Source organism: Temnothorax americanus, unplaced genomic scaffold, assembly GCF_048541705.1.
Source record: "Temnothorax americanus isolate GAGA-0224 unplaced genomic scaffold, ASM4854170v1 Scaffold121, whole genome shotgun sequence".
NCBI lineage: Eukaryota > Metazoa > Arthropoda > Insecta > Hymenoptera > Formicidae > Temnothorax > Temnothorax americanus.
The window spans coordinates 252,640-271,539 of NW_027509255.1; the positions used below are offsets into that span (position 1 = coordinate 252,640).

At 35.8% G+C, this 18,900-nt stretch overlaps 2 protein-coding genes across 12 annotated transcripts; one reads left to right on the forward strand and one right to left on the reverse strand.

Moving 5' to 3' along the window:
* Positions 1-46: 46 nt before the first annotated feature.
* Positions 47-8,569, forward strand: LOC143893546 (uncharacterized). 8 transcript variants are annotated; one of them, XM_077399056.1, is made up of 6 exons: positions 47-464; positions 6,020-6,258; positions 6,375-6,542; positions 7,271-7,874; positions 8,004-8,107; positions 8,191-8,569. In XM_077399056.1, exons 1-6 carry the CDS (start codon positions 158-160, stop codon positions 8,374-8,376), a joined length of 1,608 nt encoding a protein of 535 aa, XP_077255182.1. In that variant the 5' UTR covers positions 47-157; the 3' UTR covers positions 8,377-8,569. The 8 variants fall into 8 exon arrangements, with proteins under 8 accessions (XP_077255182.1, XP_077255181.1, XP_077255188.1 ...); XM_077399055.1 differs by having other exon boundaries at positions 7,271-8,107; XM_077399062.1 differs by lacking the exons at positions 8,004-8,107; positions 8,191-8,569 and adding an exon at positions 7,960-7,987.
* LOC143893549 (uncharacterized) lies at positions 7,239-12,091 on the reverse strand. Of its 4 annotated transcripts, none has more exons than XM_077399072.1 (6): positions 11,602-12,091; positions 11,154-11,291; positions 10,209-10,399; positions 9,936-10,124; positions 8,875-9,460; positions 7,239-8,680 (listed from the first exon to the last, which is right to left on the reverse strand). In XM_077399072.1, exons 2-6 carry the CDS (start codon positions 11,259-11,261, stop codon positions 8,408-8,410), a joined length of 1,347 nt encoding a protein of 448 aa, XP_077255198.1. In that variant the 5' UTR covers positions 11,262-11,291; positions 11,602-12,091; the 3' UTR covers positions 7,239-8,407. The 4 variants fall into 4 exon arrangements, with proteins under 4 accessions (XP_077255198.1, XP_077255197.1, XP_077255199.1 ...); XM_077399071.1 differs by having other exon boundaries at positions 11,598-12,090; XM_077399074.1 differs by having other exon boundaries at positions 8,565-8,680; positions 8,966-9,460; positions 11,598-11,887.
* Between the last annotated feature and the right edge of the window lie 6,809 nt (positions 12,092-18,900).

Here is an 18,900-nt window from a genome sequence, read left to right on the forward strand (position 1 = left end):
GTAGAACCTCTATCTTCTGTATTAACATTCTAACCACACTCCGCTAACTACTCTTGATTTCTAACCTTAAAATTTATTTGCAATTGATGTATGCCAATATTTGACAGTTATCTAATTTTGTGAATTGTGCATAATAGAAATTGCTATTACTACAATTATGAGTGCAAATGAATCATCCGATGAATCATCAGGTGAAGATGAAGTTAACAGAAATTTTGAAGCCGAAGCGCAATTAATTATTGAAACTGACACCTTACCTAAGAAATCTGCCGAGAGATACCTACTTGTGTACGAAACATATAAAAAATGGAAAACGGAACATAAAAATGCATTGTCACAATCTGAAGAAGATAATCTTATAGTATATTTTCAAAGTTTACAAACAAGGTTAAGTCCGGCAACGTTGTGGAGTGTGTACTCAATGTTGAAAAACATATTATACACAAGAGAGAACATTGATTTAAGCAAGTATTACAAGTTAATAAATATAATTAAAAATAAAGCCAAAGGTTATAAACCAAAGAAATCTGCTGTGTTCACATGGGATGAAATTATGAAGTTCATGAATGATGCGCCGGATCACCAATATTTAGGATTAAAAGTATGTATGATCGGGGGCAGGCTTCAAATCAAATACATCTAAATAAATAAATGTAGTTATTTTTCTGGAATACTTATTTTTTATTAATTTGTAAAACGAACTTTTATTATAGTTTTATGAAGCTTGGTCATTATTTTGCGAGTAATAAAAATTATTAACAATATTGCCATGAAACACACAATTTTCATATTTTATACTTGAATCTTTGATTTTAGCTGAATGAGTAGAAGTTAAATCTGATGCCTGGTTATCCCTTTCAGTTGTTTCAAATTTATTTCTTTTTATTGGTGGTTTATTTTCTTTCTGACAGTGAACAACAGAGATCGGTGGTTTGTTCATGAAATGCGTTGGCTTGATTGATTCACTATTAGCATTTACAACTATTTTTCTCTTGCTCCCGGCATAAAAAAATGTTGGTGACTGTTTTGACTGTCCTGGTAGAATCAGTTCTTTTGGTAAAGTAGGTTCTTTTGGTAAAATCGATTCTTCTGGTGGAATCAATTTCTCTAGCTCTGCTAAAGCGTCATTATCAACTTCGAACTCTTCATGAAAATCATCATAACCAATTTCTAATGTGTTTCATGGCAATATTGTTAATAATTTTTATTACTCGCAAAATGATGACCAAGCTTCATAAAACTATAATAAAAGTTCGTTTTACAAATTAATAAAAAATAAGTATTCCACAAAAATAACTACATTTATTTATTTAGATGTATTTGATTTGAAGTCTGCCCCCGACCAGCAGCACTTGCTTCGCTCGTGCAGCAGATGTCGGGGCAGGCATCAATATCATTTAACACATGAATGCAATTTCATTCGTACTTTCGGCCTAGTATTGAGAAAAATAGTATACACTACATGGGCAAAAAGTTGAGAGCCCTGAACTGCGCGCCATGATGCCCTCGGCTTCGCCTCGGGCATCATGGCGCGCAGTGCAGGAATCTCAACTTTCTGCCCTTGTAATGTAATATACTATTACAGCAGAATATTTACATAAACGAACAGAGAGTGTATTAAAAATAAAGTATTAATCCTACATAAAATGTACTAAGCTATTCCATCATCGCTCAAATTAAAGGGTTTTAGTTTGGTTTTAGTTACGATTATATTGCCAGGGAACAGCTCCTTCTCCATTGAAAAAATTAGAAAATTCTTCCCTAATAGCTATGGCAGATCGGCTACTGTTATGGTTACCGTAAATACTAACATCTTGGAGTGCCGAATCCCCTACTTCTTGTCTCCAAGATGCAGAAATTAAATCGTTAGAACCATATTGATCACCCGTATTTGGTGAAATATATTCATTTGTATCGTCACGCTTTCGAAGCCAATTATGGAGACATATAATGGCCTTAATCATGTTAATTGTGTTATCAACAGTAGCATTGATGGGTCTTTTAAGAATTCTCCACTGACTGACCAATATTCCGAAGGCATTTTCAATAGTTCTTCGAGCACGGCTGAGACGATAGTTAAAAATACTCCGATCTTGGCTAAGACCTCCTCTGCCAGGATACGGCCGAAGTAAGTAATCACTTAGTTGAAATGCTTCGTCACCGACAAGAACATACGGCAAAGGCATTCCATCGTCTGTCAGCCGTTCTGGTTTCGGTAAACTCATTTGTCTCTCGTTGAATTTTTGGCCCATTATGGAATCTCTAAAAATTCCGCCATCACTGCGACGGCCATAGGCACCTATTTCGACTAACGTGAATATATATTTGGCATCACAGATTCCCAACAATACAATGCTGTGAGCATTTTTGTAATTGAAATATGCAGAGCCAGCATTGTCAGGACACTACAAAAAAATATTATTCACTGATGCAATTTATCATTCTGTGAGAAGGCAACTCGGGATGATTAAACTGTTTAATATTTCTACATACCTCAATTAATATATGTTTCCCGTCAATAGCACCTATACAATGATTGAACTGCCATTGATTTTCAAATTCTTGAGCAATGTTCAACCAGTCTGTTGTTTTCAATGGAAACGGCAGTACTTCTTTGCTGAGACAATTCCAAAGGGCTTCGCATGTTTCCCCAATAATGTTACTTGCTGTAGTAAACCCAACAAGATACTGGTAAGCAGTCGAAGTCATGCAGTCACCTGTTGCCAAGTATCTGCATATAATTCATTAGTTTTAACAATGTAGACAATCGAAAATAATGAATTAAAATTGCTATAAGAAACTAACCTCAATGTCATAGCCAATCGTGCTGCAACAGGTACAGGATTTCTTATTCCACTCTCTTTAGAAATAAGAGGCCCAACCAAACCAAGCAGTTCCTCGAATTGACTAGGTGTCATACGTATATACTTTTTGAACATGTCTTTGTCCAAAGAAAGTGTGGGAAATATGGCTTCGTAAAAGCCATGAATCTGTCGCAGTAGAAATAACGGACGAATCCAAAAACTTTTCTTTTTATAAGGCCTCTTTTTCTTCTTTCTCATTTCATTAATGATAAGAGCTGCCGCAACTCTTTTTAGCTTCAATTTCTTTTTGTTTTCTCTGTCAATAATTCTCTGGCACTCAGCAATCCATGCCTCATTATTTGTATGCACTAAACATTGGAATGATTATTATAATTTTAATTATTTATCCGCTCCGGCTCCTTCTAAAGACGTCACTGTAGCTCCCAAAGCGAATGTCTCCTCTAGCTTGACAAATCCTTTCGCAGCGTATGTATCTCAAGCGGTATTAAGTCCATGCCTTTGTTACCAACGCCACGTACTTGATCAGCTAGAATCACTTCCAAATTTTCCAACTAAAAAAATTACATTTATATACAAATTAATAAATAACGTTATTTTTGTGAATAATAATTTCATTGATATAATAAATATTTATAAACAAGCGCATTTTTCTCTCATGAGATTTAAGAAATTATATTAATTTTGTATTAATGCATTGCTCGCAGAAGTATTTATATGAGTCACTTTTTGATATATCATTAAAACTGATCTTTTACCATATATTCGTCGTGGTATCCTTGTTCCGCGTCTGGTATTCCCGTCGTTGGATCGCAATCCCTTGCCATAAATCGTAACGTTGTAGGAATGGTAACGACACTCGTTTGCGACCGCTAACAACCACTAACCGCAATACTCATAGACTCACATAGACTCCGCAGCGCTCAAACAAGCATAGATGCTGGCTATTTGACGCTATTGCCCCCTCCACAGATAGAGCGTAAAATGTAGTCACGTGACCAGATTTGACGCTCGAATCCAGCGTCGAGCGTCATCGTGAAATTGCACCTTTACGAAAAGATTATGTTTTCACATATGATTGGATCCAAAATGGCGGAACAAGAATACCTACTTTTTTTATTAGAGCTCTAGCATGACGCATCATGTGACCGCAGCCTAAGAGCCAATCACATTTGATCACATTCGACTGCTACTGAGCCACGCTGCTTGTGGGTGCCATTACATGGAGCGCGGAAACGCGGAAACGCGGAAGCGCGGAACAGAATAGTAACTAGATTCCGCGTTTCCGCGAGTTGAGTCCCGCACGTTTGAACGGAAAAGCGGAATCCGCTATTATCGTGTATGTATGTATGTATGGCTGCGTTTCGATATTCACTGCCAGTACTTAACGCAGCCTATGTATGTATGTACCCTGGCTTGCATATAAGATATACTTCATAATAACCATCAACATGATGTTTGGATCTATAATATTATACTGCCACTTTTATTAAATAATAAAGTAATCGAAGAGTATGTGTAAAAGCTTTTTTTTCAATGTGATTAAACAGCTCCGAAATTTGATGGAGTATACTGTATCCGCGTTAACAACGGATTTTTACGCGTTCGTTCCGCGAGTTTGTTTCTCCTTATATTACATGGAGCACAATTTGCGCGGAAAAGCGGAACAGTATAGTGACAAATAGACATTTGTATTCATTTCTTAAAATTGTGTTCACTTAATTCATTGCAATTTTTATTAATATGCTTATCTTTTCAGCTTATCTATTGAATACAAGCATTTTAATCAATAAATACCGTTAAAAATTAATATTTTATAATTCTCCGTTCCGCTTTTCCGCTCAAAATATGCTCCATGTAATATTGAGGGTGCCATTACATGGAGCGCGGAAACGCGGAAACGCGGAAGCGCGGAACAGAATAGTAACTAGATTCCGCGTTTCCGCGAGTTGAGTCCCGCACGTTTGAACGGAAAAGCGGAATCCGCTATTATCGTGTATGTATGTATGGCTGCGTTTCGATATTCACTGCCAGTACTTAACGCAGCCTATGTATGTACCCTGGCTTGCATATAAGATATACTTCATAATAACCATCAACATGATGTTTGGATCTATAATATTATACTGCCACTTTTATTAAATAATAAAGTAATCGAAGAGTATGTGTAAAAGCTTTTTTTTCAATGTGATTAAACAGCTCCGAAATTTGATGGAGTATACTGTATCCGCGTTGACAACGGATTTTGACGCGTTTGTTCCGCGAGTTTGTTTCTCCTTATATTACATGGAGCACAATTTGCGCGGAAAAGCGGAACAGTATAGTGACAAATAGACATTTGTATTCATTTCTTAAAATTGTGTTCACTTAATTCATTGCAATTTTTATTAATATGCTTATCTTTTCAGCTTATCTATTGAATACAAGCATTTTAATCAATAAATACCGTTAAAAATTAATATTTTATAATTCTCCGTTCCGCTTTTCCGCTCAAAATATGCTCCATGTAATATTAAGGCATTCAAAACAGACGGAACGGATCGACGGAAATCTAGTAAATTTTGTCTTCCGCGCTTCCGCGTTTCCGCGTTTCCGCGCTCCATGTAATGGCACCCTGTTTGCTCTACGCGCCCTATGTTGGCACACACACACACCACGCGCCACACACACACACACACACCACACACACACCACACACACATACACACACATACACACACACACACACACACAGCACTTGATTCTCGCATGTCTACAGGTTGGTACCGTTTGAACGTTTGTCAGTTTGATTTTCCGGAGACGTTGTCATTTCATCCTGTGGAATTCCACTATTTATGTAATACTGCCGTTTATTTTAACTAATTATTGCACTACGTCGTTTACTTTAATTAAATGATAAACACATCAAACAAAAATTATTAATAGAATAAGTTGAACAAGTTCAATGTGTAAGAATGAAGATTCGAGATTGTATTTCCGTGCTAATACATTTATTGCATTTTTAGCGCAATTATTTTCAATAAATATCTATTTGGAATTGTGCGTTGGTTATGTCTACAGTTGTTAAACATTCCCCCATAATCTTTCTGTTTGTAAAGCTTACTATTACATTTATAAAGCTTACCCAACCTCTTTAGTGTCATAAATTGTATACTAAGAGAGATTTTGTATTGTCGCTACTTGACTCTTGTTTGCAGGAGGTAGGCTTTTTATAACGATTACTTTTGATCACCTGTGTTCAAGTACCATGGGCAATTATGCAAGTAAGCTGTTATCTTATACTAATGAGAGTCGAAAGGAATGCGACGAGCAACAAACAGCTGCACAGCAAGTAACTATGGAAGACAACAGTACGTGCACACCAGTGCTGTCTGAAAAAAGAATACTGGGTGATCCACGCTCAGTCTCGGCAGGAATTACAAGAACTCCTATTGAAGTAAAATTCTACTAACAATCTTATTGTAGAAAAATATTTTTTTATATACATATATTTAATTTATATACTATTTAAGAACTAATTTAAGCAAATAATAAATCTCGATATTTAAATAGGTCAAGTGTACTCCAGTTGGAGTAAGCAGAGATACACTTAGCGCAATCCCGAAGTATTTACAGAGAAAGCAGTATCTTGAAACTGATTTGGATGTAGTAATGCCACCACTGACGCCTAAGAAATGTTGTATATTGAAATCAATGAACAGTGATCAACAGTCAGAACCTGTATGTCATTTAATATTTAACTCCTTTATTTTACTTTTCTCGCGTGTACTGAATAAAATTGGGATATATTATGATACGTTTGGTTTAAATGTATTGTCAGTTATTTTTCTAAGTAATAGAGTTATGAAGAAATTAGTAAGGGAAAATTGATCTATGATAATGAATACAAGTAAATAAAAATGTGCCTTATTCAGTTAGGCTGGATCTCTCATGCCTAATAATATTTTTGCGTGAATTTATTACAATGTATTGTAACAAAATTTTTTGAATAATATTTTGTTTAAGAAAATCTATATAATAACTTGAACAAAAGTTTTAAATTATTTTTTAATGACAGTTTTTTAAATTGAAATATAACATTTTATTACAGTTTTGTAAAGTATCAATTATCGAAAATTACACGTTAATTAATTTGTCATAAAATACCTCCAAAATCTGTAATAAAATAGATATATTATTCTGTTGAAAAGAAATAAAACTCATTAAAACAATTAAAAGAAAAGTCATTATATAGATTTTCTTAAACAAAATAACTTTATTTAGAAAACTTTCTTATAATTTAATTTAACGAGACAATTGAGTATGTCTATATATATATATATATATAGTTTGGTTAAGCGTTTCTACATATCTTACATGGATAAAAGCCATCTTATTAGTATGCTTTATTTGTCCAATCATTTTTCGGGATAAAAAAGTTTCAACTTGTGATATATATTTTTTTGCAGGATGAGGATTATTTAACGCCGAATGTTAATGTTGCTAAGAGTTCGAAGGTAATTACGCCGATAGATAAGGAACGCTTTATAATTCTGGGATTAGACCCTAGATCTCCAGCTGCAGATTTCGATAGAACGCCCATATTAATGCCGAGGTCTCTCGCGTTGATAAAGGCACGATCGCAAGAAAATTTGAGTCGCAGAGGCAGCTACGAAACAGATATTTACAATCCAAAGAACTCTCTTCAGATGACCAGTACATCACTTAGTATCTCGGAAATATTGTTATCTAACACAGCTTCAGAAACCCTGAAAACCCCGGATACGGAAAAACAGGATAAATCACTCACTATATCTCAGTATGATTCTGATTTAAGTATTTCCAAAAGTGAGAAGGAAATCACGGTTATTAAGAACTCAAAATTTACGAATGTGAAGGAAAAATCGTTGATCTCGGACGAACGGACAGTTGCAATTGATAATGAGGAAGACAACAAAGACGACACAGAAAAGCAGAATGTTTACGAAAATATCGAATCTAATACGTGGATGAAAGACGATGATAAGATTAAACTGTGGCACGATTCACTGTCGTCGGAGGAAAGCGTATCAGGTAAGGAGGATCAGGAAGCGTTATCACAAGAAAAAGTTTCAAGGGAAGATGTAATTATAACATTTGATAAATATACCACGATTAGTACCTCTTTAAAGCTAATAAAAACAAAAGATTTTCGAAAAAAAGGAGACATAAAAGGAAACAAGAAAAAGAATGCTAAGGTAGATGTTAAACTTAATGAAGAAAAAGTTTTTACTCCTGAGAATAAACGAGGAACTGAAATGCATGAGGTAATTTACGCGACACCATAACGATATATATGCATACATAAAATTATACTTTTTGCAATTGCAAATGTCAATAATTTCTTTAGAATCGAACACCACTTGGCAATCGGTCTAATAATGGTCAAATGCAAAAAAAGCCGCAACAGTTATTGAGGGGCAAGGCTACGCCTACTAGAATGCAACAAGAGAATACACCGCCATGTAAGACGTATAATGGAAAGACTAAAAAAAATGGAATTCAATGGGATCCAAATTCCACGGTCCTCATTTAAATATTTAACATGTTAGATTAGCTGATTTACGTTATAATAAGGATAGGAATGGCAGTAAGTGAATTTGTTTAGTTATATAAGCGAACTTAGTATTAAGTACAAAAAATGGCATGCAGATGTAATCATTTGGAAATGAACAAACGATTATAAAATAAATAAAATTACTAAAATAAATAATATTCACAACATAACATTTTCGGTATTTATTCAAGTATCGTGTTTCTGCATTATCGTGCGAATTTGAGCTTTTGCTGTTTGAATCGAAGATTGAAGGTCTTTGCTGGATTTTACCAAAGATGTTACACTGAAAGACACATTTGAAACAGATTACGGTGATGTATATAGATTATATTTAAAATATAACAAACTAGAAAGTTTGTGATGTATAAAATATAGGGGATATCCCAAAAAGTAACAGCTTTTTCAATATTTGCGTTATAATTTATAGATTATATTTTAATAACTTAGTAAGAGAGAGCCTAATAGGTAAACACGTACGTTAGAGCCCGTTTGCCCCTCCTTTGTGTTATATTTCAAAACCGTGAAGTGTTTTGGGACATCCCGTATACGCATGTCGGGGGATACATACTTTGGATTTTTTATAACTATCTTCTTTTTCTCGCTATCAGATCTTTCCAATAGCTTGATTATGATTCCGCTTTCTACTTTCTTTACATTAGAAAATATATTCGTCTTCTCGGTGAAATTTAATCTCGCGATATTTCTGGTATCTATTAATCGCGGCCGAACAACTTTGACTTTGTTGTCAATATGATGTCCCCTGTAATTTTTCCATTTTCTCACATTCAAATCTGGATTTTTATTCGCTTGCTGAATTCCCGCTTGTATCACTGCCTCGGTCGACTGATACGGCGCCGGATGTAGTTCCGAACTAGATACGGTGCTGCTATTACGATTATCTTCCCAATTAATTGGTAAACGAGGCTCGGGTACAGGTCGTGGATCTATATTCTGAGGTATCCCCTTGCAAATAGAAGACAACGTTTCTCCAGGATAACAATGCTTGATACGTTTTTCGGTGAGGGGCAAGGCAGGAGTCCTTTTTTTTCTATGATACTGTTCTCTACAATTTAGATATTTAATTGGACGTAGTCTAATACATAACTCTTTTTTTATGTAACACATGTAATTTTTATTATCAACATACGCCCAGCAAGTAAAATTTCAACGATATGCTAGACTTCATGCATTTGCATTAAGTAAACATATTCCGTCAGCAGAGTGCCGAAATAATCTTGCAGATTTTCAGCGAAAACCAAGCAGAATACGTCATTTCGCAACCGTTTAAATAGAATGTATCGTTTAAATGGTTATAAAACGCAGATTCTGTTCCATTTCTGCTGATGAAATTTCTAAGCACACTTTGGAAAATCTATTGACATATTTGACTATATGGATAATTTTTAAGTTACTTATTGATCAGGTCTCTAAAACGTGTGTGTGTGTGTGTGTGTCGTGCGTGCGTGCGTGCGTGCGTGCGCGCGCGCGCGCCCAACATTCATCATAACATTTAATAAAAGCGACAATATTTAACATACCTTGGAATAAATTTATCCACTTTTGGGTTCACCGACTCCTGTTGAATTTTTTTTATTTGCGTCGCCACGTCCTTACGACGTTGCTCAAGTTTCGCTTTCGTTTCTTCTAGAGTTTCCAACTCAGGAACATAACAAACATGCAAAATTCCGCCGAAGAAGTTCTTATTGTCAATGAAGCGCTTCGCTATTCTGTGGAAGAGATGAATTTGAATAACCAGATTCATTCACGGATTCTCTTGTGTTACATGATCTCTTTGGAACAAGAATACGTACCTGGCGCTTTGAATATGTGCGTAATGCACATGATATGTTTCTGTAAATTCCTCGGAAGGATATTCAGTCACCAACTGAATCGCTTTCATACGTCCATAGGGACAAATGAGTTTTTTCACTTCCTCCACTAACTGCAGCTGTGGTACTCCACATATTAGCAAATGCTGTGATTCATCATTAATTGTGTAAACCTGTTACACAGAGCTAATTCGTCAAGGAAATAGTATGCGAGCTATCGCTTATTAATATGCGTGGTTCTTAAAATTAATGTAAAATATAACTTAAAAATATAATAAAATGTTTTAAGTAGATAAAATACTTTAGATATGTAAAGAGAACCAAAAAAATCATTATAAGATACACCAATTAAATTTAACAATAATACTTTATGTTTTAATTCAAAAGATTAATTACTACAAATATTACTGTCCTTCTGACACAGACATTGTTAATAATAAGATATATTGTAACACAATTAAAGATCTTACAATTAGTACATTTTCATAAAAATAAGGCTAAATAGTGACATGAAATGATTATTATAATTATTATTATAGTTATTATAATTGCAGTTTTTAATATTAGACAAAACATTGCAGCAAAGTGCATCAGTATTAAGTTTGCGTTCTGCCAATAGAGCCTGCTGACATATAATCTGACGATAGACAAAACCAAACGGAATCAATTATTTCATAACCATTTAAATAGAATATATCATTTAAATTAAAGTTTTGATTTCCGCTTGATTTCCAGTTAATCATGCTGACATCCTGTTAGCAAGATTTGTAGCAGATACTTAGCAAAATCTGTTATCAACAGATTTGGCTATCTAGGCATAATATATTTACTTAATCTAATATGGTGAGATATAACAAATTAATACTAATTAAAAATGAGTAAAATAGAAACTTGATTTTACAGTAGGATACAAGTCTTCAACGCTACCTTCACTGCTGTCAATCTCTTTCCTTGCCTGTAAAGTGGTCTAGTTCGACACAATTTTTGTTGCACATGATGTAGCATGTGCGTCACTGTGCACTTTTTCTCTGTCATGACACGTCAGTATCCTTTCGTCTTCCCTTTCTGCAACGATAAAAGCGACAGCAAAAGGTAAAAGAAATCGAGAATATTAAAAATTAATGTTAAATATTTTAATACTAAATAATACTAAATAAATAAATGTAATCGCAACAATAATTTATATTTATGAAATTAAATATCTTCGATTTTGCGTTAACAAATATACGCGTTAAGATAAGCCGTGATACTTTGTTTCCCCTTTTGAAAAATATCAATTCTTTAAAATTTTTTCAATTTAATTTAAGAAAATAAAAGGTTAGCATTGAATTACGAAAGAATATAAAAAATAACACTGCGGTAAGAACTTACTCACGCTTTTTCTCTAACCGGTCGAGAGTTGCCGGAACTTGTTAGGTCAGGTTATAGTTTCTTTTCTCCACATACCGCAGTGCGTTGTGTTTGACACTCTTCTATTATTATATAAATAGAGTAAAATCGTAACAAAATATTAACGAGAAAAGATTATGATTTGCGCACTCTAGTAATAATATTGTATACTAATGCCACATATACTGTGCTAATGCTAAGACTCCATAGACGCGGCAACGCCGTGTGGCAGAGTGCGTTGACCAATCAACAAATTCTGATTTTGCCGCAGATAAGGCAATCGCACACAAAATTGCTTATGCCCGTATCACACTAGGCGATTGGCGATTGCGTTTACGTTTGCGTCTACGTCTTTTGACCAATCAGAACGGAAATCGCGAATCGCAATCGCCAGCAGCTACTTTCTGATTGGTCAAGAGACGTAAACGCAAACGTAGACGCAATCGCCAATCGCTAGTGTGATACGGGCATTAGGCTGCATAAGTATAGCATGACCATCGCACACAAAATGCATAGCTTAGCATAAGCATAGCATAAGACTGCTAAATCAATGAGCCTCCAGCATAAAGTCGCCATATTGATTTACATAAGATGCTCATTGGTCCAGCGGTCTTATGCTACGCTTATGCTAAGCTATGCATTTTGTGTGCGATGGCCTTAAGACCGTTGGACCAATGAGCATCCAGCATAAAGTCGCTATATTGATTTACATAAGAAGAAGAAGAAGAAGAAAATTACAAAAGTGAGGAAATTCACTAGAGAATCTACAATTTCATTTGTCGAAATCTAGTAAATCTATTGACTTTTGTAATTTTCACCTAGTCCCGAGATACAGAATCGACCCCAGAGGATGCTCATTGGTCCAGCGGTCTTATGCTATGCTTATGCAGCCTATGCTAGGCCTATGCAATTTTGTGTGCGATGGCCTTAAGGATCGACAGGAGTAACACTACCGACCTCTGTCGGATTGCTTAGCTGCGAGTCCGTATTTTATTTATTATAAATTTTTTAAGAGCCACAAAATGGAAAATCCGGCTCTGTACCGCCTTGCGGCTGATCTTACTGATTAAAACGAGCATAAGTTTAATGAGATTCATTAATTAATTTGGCTAAAATTTGGGAAAAACCTTTTCTAAGCAGCTTTTCAGGCTTGCTTAAAGCTCCGATCTAGTATCGTGTATACAAGGCTTAAGACTGCCGTCCCATGGCGCGTATCGCGGTACGCGCGTATGTACCGGGCGTATCGACTCTGCGACCAATCACAGACGATCCGCCGTTTTTGATACGCTTAACAATCTTTTGAACACTGTTTGAGCGGATCGCACACTCACACATGCATGTACAGTCGTACGTGTGGGTTGAGCCCTCCCAGGTGCCATTTTCTATATACCTGCAATGTAACGTGCTTTCCATCAATACATCCTATACAGTTCGGATAGTTCCAAAGTTGCTGAAATTTGTCGGCAATTTCTTGCCAACTCTCTGGACTGTCATCAATAAAATATGTCTCCTTCAAAGCATTCCATATTGCCTCGCAGGTCTCTGATATGATCTTTGATACAGTATTATGGCCAATTCGATAGGCATATGAGATCGATGTCATGCTGTCTCCTGATGCTAAATATCGAAGCGTAATTTGCAGACGTGTTTCAGGAGGAATTGGCTCTCGAACAACATGTTGTTTAACAATGGATGGGCCGACTAATTTGAGTAATTCTTGAAATAAGATGGGATTCATTCGGAAATAATTGACAAATTTTTTTTCGTCTTCAGTCTCCATTTCAATTACGAGATTATCACTTGCTCCTTGTAATAATCGCCGTTGTACGGTAAATATAGGACGCACCCAATATTGTCGTTCTTTTTTAGATTCTTCGTTTATAGCAATTACGTACAGTGCATACAATAACAATATTTTACGTCGCAATTCTTGTCGACGAAAAATACTATAACTTTGTTTAAATTTTTTCACAAAATAGAAAATGGCTAGCAGTACTGTTTCGGAATCCATTTTTTGCCATACAACTGGCTTCACTTTGGAGGTTATTATTACGTTTGCCCTTTTAGGTGCATGCGTCACATGCGTGTTTGTGTGCGTGTGTTCAGTACGCCGCCAAACGGGTCCTACTGTCCCATGGAGCGGATAAAACGGAAGCGTAACCAGCGGATCGCCAATCATGGATCCGGTTCAACGGAATCTTTGAAAGGGCTCTATCGGAAAGATTCTGTGATTGGCGATCCGCTGGTCCGCTTACGCTTAATGCGCTCCATGGGACATTAGGAGCAAAATGTCGGCGTACCAAAACCGGCGGATCGTCTGTGATTGGTCGCAGAATTTGATACGCCCGGTACGCGCGTACCGCGATACGCGCCATGGGACGGCACCCTTATGGCCACCTCAGCGAGGACAGAAATTTAAGGAGGTTGAAGCACCTCTATGAAGTTGGCCGGACAACTTCAACGTATCGAACTTTCATTAATTGGAATCGATTGGTGGTCGTTTGGTGGTCTTTGGTAGTCTAGTCCGATCGTTTGGTGGTTAGTCGTTTTCCTGTGAAATAAAAATGAAATTTCCGGTATGAATAAAGTTAGCCGGACAATTTTTATTTTTTAACCAATTTAACTTTTTTATAGCTCAATCGACGCGGAATCGTTTGGTGGTCACGAATATCGTAATTAAAACGTTTGGTGGTCAATCGTTTTCCTAAGAAATAGATAAAACCGTACTCTCACGCCATTGGTCGTACACGACTCCGTGACGTTAGCTCGGTAATTTGATGGATAAACATTATTTAATGCAAAACGTTCAGCGCGCTGCTGCTGCAGTACTGTTGTTTCGACCCGAAGCTATTCCATGAGCGATACTGAAAAATTCAGGTTAGCTCGCTGGAAATATTAGTGCAATGATTTGTCAGTAGAAAATCGGTGGCGCCACCGGTACAGTTACTGGCGCAGTCGGACCAGGGTGCCATTACATGGAGCGCGGAAACGCGGAAACGCGGAAGCGCGGAAGACAAAATTTACTAGATTCCCGTCGATCCGTTCCGTCTGTTTTGAATGCCTTATATTACATGGAGCATATTTTGAGCGGAAAAGCGGAACGGAGAATTATAAAATATTAATTTTTAACGGTATTTATTGATTAAAATGCTTGTATTCAATAGATAAGCTGAAAAGATAAGCATATTAATAAAAATTGCAATGAATTACGTGAACACAATTTTAAGAAATGAATACAAATGTCTATTTGTCACTATACTGTTCCGCTTTTCCGCGCAAATTGTGCTCCATGTAATATAAGGAGAAACAAACTCGCGGAACGAACGCGTCAAAATCCGTTGTCAACGCGGATACAGTATACTCCATCAAATTTCGGAGCTGTTTAATCACATTGAAAAAAAAAGCTTTTACACATACTCTTCGATTACTTTATTATTTAATAAAAGTGGCAGTATAATATTATAGATCCAAACATCATGTTGATGGTTATTATGAAGTATATCTTATATGCAAGCCAGGGTACATACATAGGCTGCGTTAAGTACTGGCAGTGAATATCGAAACGCAGCCATACATACATACATACACGATAATAGCGGATTCCGCTTTTCCGTTCAAACGTGCGGGACTCAACTCGCGGAAACGCGGAATCTAGTTACTAATCTGTTCCGCGCTTCCGCGCTTCCGCGTTTCCGCGCTCCATGTAATGGCACCCTTAGGCTCGATTCGCGCCCATGTGATATTTAGGAGAGTAACTCTATGGGATTACTCCCAATTTTTTCTCTCAGTGTGCCCGCGATTTGGCTAATACCCAAATCCTGTCGGTATGTGGGTATGTGCACGTTTCTGGTTCTCTTCCGTGCTGTGTCTACTATTTTGTGGTAATGTTAACGATTTTTGGGTTCTCTTTTATGTTATGTTCACAATTTTTTGGTTTTCTTCCGTTAGATTCATGATTTTTTGGTTTTATTTCCAAAGAGAATCAAAAAATCTTGGACATAGCACGGAAGAGAACCACAAAAATGTGCACATACCGACAGGATTCGGGTACAGCCAAAACGCGGGCGACGCTGCGTTGCCACATCTACTTACTTGCGAACTATCAACTGCTATTTCAGTCTAATTTCGATCGCTTTAACCACAGATTAAAGCCCCTTACACAATGCCAGGCAACAGGCAATAGGAACAGGAAATAACCAAAAAATCGTTAATTACAACCTAAAAAATTCGAGTGCTTGGCTATGATTGGTTGGCAACAGGCAATAAGCACAGAATTTCCAACGTGATGGAAACTCTGTGTCTATTGCCTGTGTCACTGTTTATTCTGCATTTATACATGATTTCTGATTTCTATTTCCTGTTCCTATTGCCTGTTGCCTAGCATTGTGCAAGGGGCTTAATAGACAAATAGCCAAAGGTCCGGGTTGAGACGAGACCAGCATTTCTCACTGGTTTCAGCGCCATACCGTGTAGCGGCCAATGCAGTAACTACGTTCTTAAGATGAAGCGGGTCATTTTCGGACGAAGTCGCTAAGTCGCGTCGCTATTTTCTGTAACTCTTATAACTATACAGTTTCGTTATCATCGTTATATTATCGTTGTGCAGATATAATACACGATAAAAAAGCTGCGCAATGACAATATAATGATAACGAATTGTTGTTAATAGTTATAGAATCACAGCACTGATCTCTAAGCCGAGAACTCCGCGTGACGTGTTAGAGAAGTTATATTATTGTAATCAAAATTTTGTTAGGACTTTCAGCCCTTAAAATAAAAATTTGTTATGTCAATTGTAGTTAAAAAGATATTGATGATTAATATAGAGTCTATTGCATCAAAGTTGCGACTTACATAGACCATAAGATTTTTTCAGGTTGCTAAATATTAATCTGATGTTAAATTCAGTTGATAAATTCAAAATGTCGGAGCCATATAGCGGCCGGATGTCAAAAGTATCATTGATAAAATCGATCTCGAATTGTGTAAGATACGGATGTAAAAATTCTATTATTTTTATTTTTAATATCCGCTATTTTTAATTAACTTTGCCGTTTGATTAATATTGCGGTTATTTAAAAAAATTATATATTTCGAATATATAATTAAAAAATAATTTACAAATTCTGAATAGTATATGTATATAGTTGCAACTTTTTGACGCAATAGATTCAGTGTTAATCTCGGTGTTAATAATAATCGTGCATCAATTATATGTTTTTAATCATAAATGACATAAGAAATTTCTTTTAAAAACAAATAAAGGATATATATTTTAATTCGCGATGCTTCTTTAATATTCAATTTCAATTCAATTCAATCCTTATTTCTCTCCCCTCCCGCGGTTGGAAAGGCGTTTTTTTTCAGGAAAACGTTCCCAAAAACCTTACAATTATAATTATACACACACATTCAGTCATTATCTGATACCTTTTACATGGCGTTTTACAGGGACGTGCCCAACCCTTTACATATTTTAATTCTATTCCAAACCTGACCTTTGGGCGACCTTACACCACTACTATTACCCCCCCCCCCACCCCTTCTAGTGTCTTCCCACCGTCCCCTCCTCCTGGTCCGCTTCATGCGATGCTCCTTTAATAAACTTATTTAATTAATTATATTTATTATTTATACCGTGTAGGAAAGTTTTGTTTGTATATCAATTAAAATTTCAAATAAACTTTTATGTAATTTCTCTGGTAGTTTCATAAAATTAATATTTTCATCAAGTTAAACTGCCAAATACGGTCAGCCTGAACTTTGTTCACCTATATATATAATAACAATTTTTTGTGTGAATTTTAAAAGTATATTCTTTTGCTTCGTCAACTACACGCGCCGTACTTTCAATCTTGAAACGCAGTCTGAAACTGAAACGTACAATCACATAATTAAATTGCTAATCAATTTAACAATACCGATATTATACGCATCTCCACACACACTGCAAAGAATGTTACGAAAATATTTTCAATTTATCTATATATATAAAATAGAATGTCTGTATGTATGTCTGTATGAATTTTTACCAAAAGTATATAAAATAGGGGTAGAATTTTCCGAGGAGTGCTATAGAGTGTATAGTTTTTCGTTACCGATCTTTTTGGGAATCGGTATCCGAACTGATAAAGGAATTTTTTTCGATTAAGGATATTGAAACACAAATAGAGTCGTTTGAAGAAAAACGACTCCCGGGCGAAGCTAGGGTAACCACCTAGCAGTTTATAAAATTGATTATAATTTTTATTTTTATTTAAATTTTAATTAATATCTAATATTTTTAATTTCAGTTTATAAAATTAATTTTTATTTTATCATTAATTTCTTAAATTTTAATTTATTAATTTAATCAAGAAATATATATATTTTTCACATATTGACTGATATCTTTCGAGAGGTCGTATCTTACACAATTCGAGATCGATTTTACACAATTTCCGGTTTTTCTGCTTAAACGCTCAGTCAGGCAACCTCGAAGCTAAGTGTCTACATCCTATCTTGAAATAGATTACCAAAAATAAATTATAGTTGTCAAAATTTTCTCGTATTTTCTCGTATTTGTAGATACGACTTTGCACTTCAAAATTGTAATCAAATGAACAAGATACGACATATTTATTTTTAAATGACAATAATAAATGTTATTTAAAAATAAATATGTCGTATCTTGTTCATTTGATTACAATTTTGAAGTGCGTCGTATCTATAAAAATTGCAAACATTAAAGCTGTATTTTAATTCCAGATCACTATACTTTTGAACAGTAAAGCAAACTATCTTGTTTGTTGCTTATCAACAAAACAAAAATTTACGAATCCTGTACAGTGACAGTTTTTGAGATACGATCTCCCAAAAGATATCAGTCGATATACGATAGAAACAATAAAAAATATAAACAAGAAAATATTTTGTCATCGTTAAAATGGAATTCGAACTTGTGAAGATCTATAAACGACAAAACATTTATGTTTGTTTAGGATTAAGGTAAAATCAGGTGGCAGGGCGCTGTCGCGAAAGTAATCGCCCCTGGCGCAAGCACAAACAACCCTCGGGCTTGACTCGACCTTATCCGAGATCACCCGAGTATCGCGCTACCGTTTCGACAGCGCGATTGCAAAACGCGCACGCGTATTCCGAAATATGTATACCGCGCAACGCGTTACATCGCGGATCGATGTGATTCGCCCTTCGTGAGGCCCATACCCCCGCCGAGGGTCTCCTATCGGGACGAAGGATAATCGATATCGATCCGCGCTCTCTTCTGTTCTCTGCCGCGAAAAGA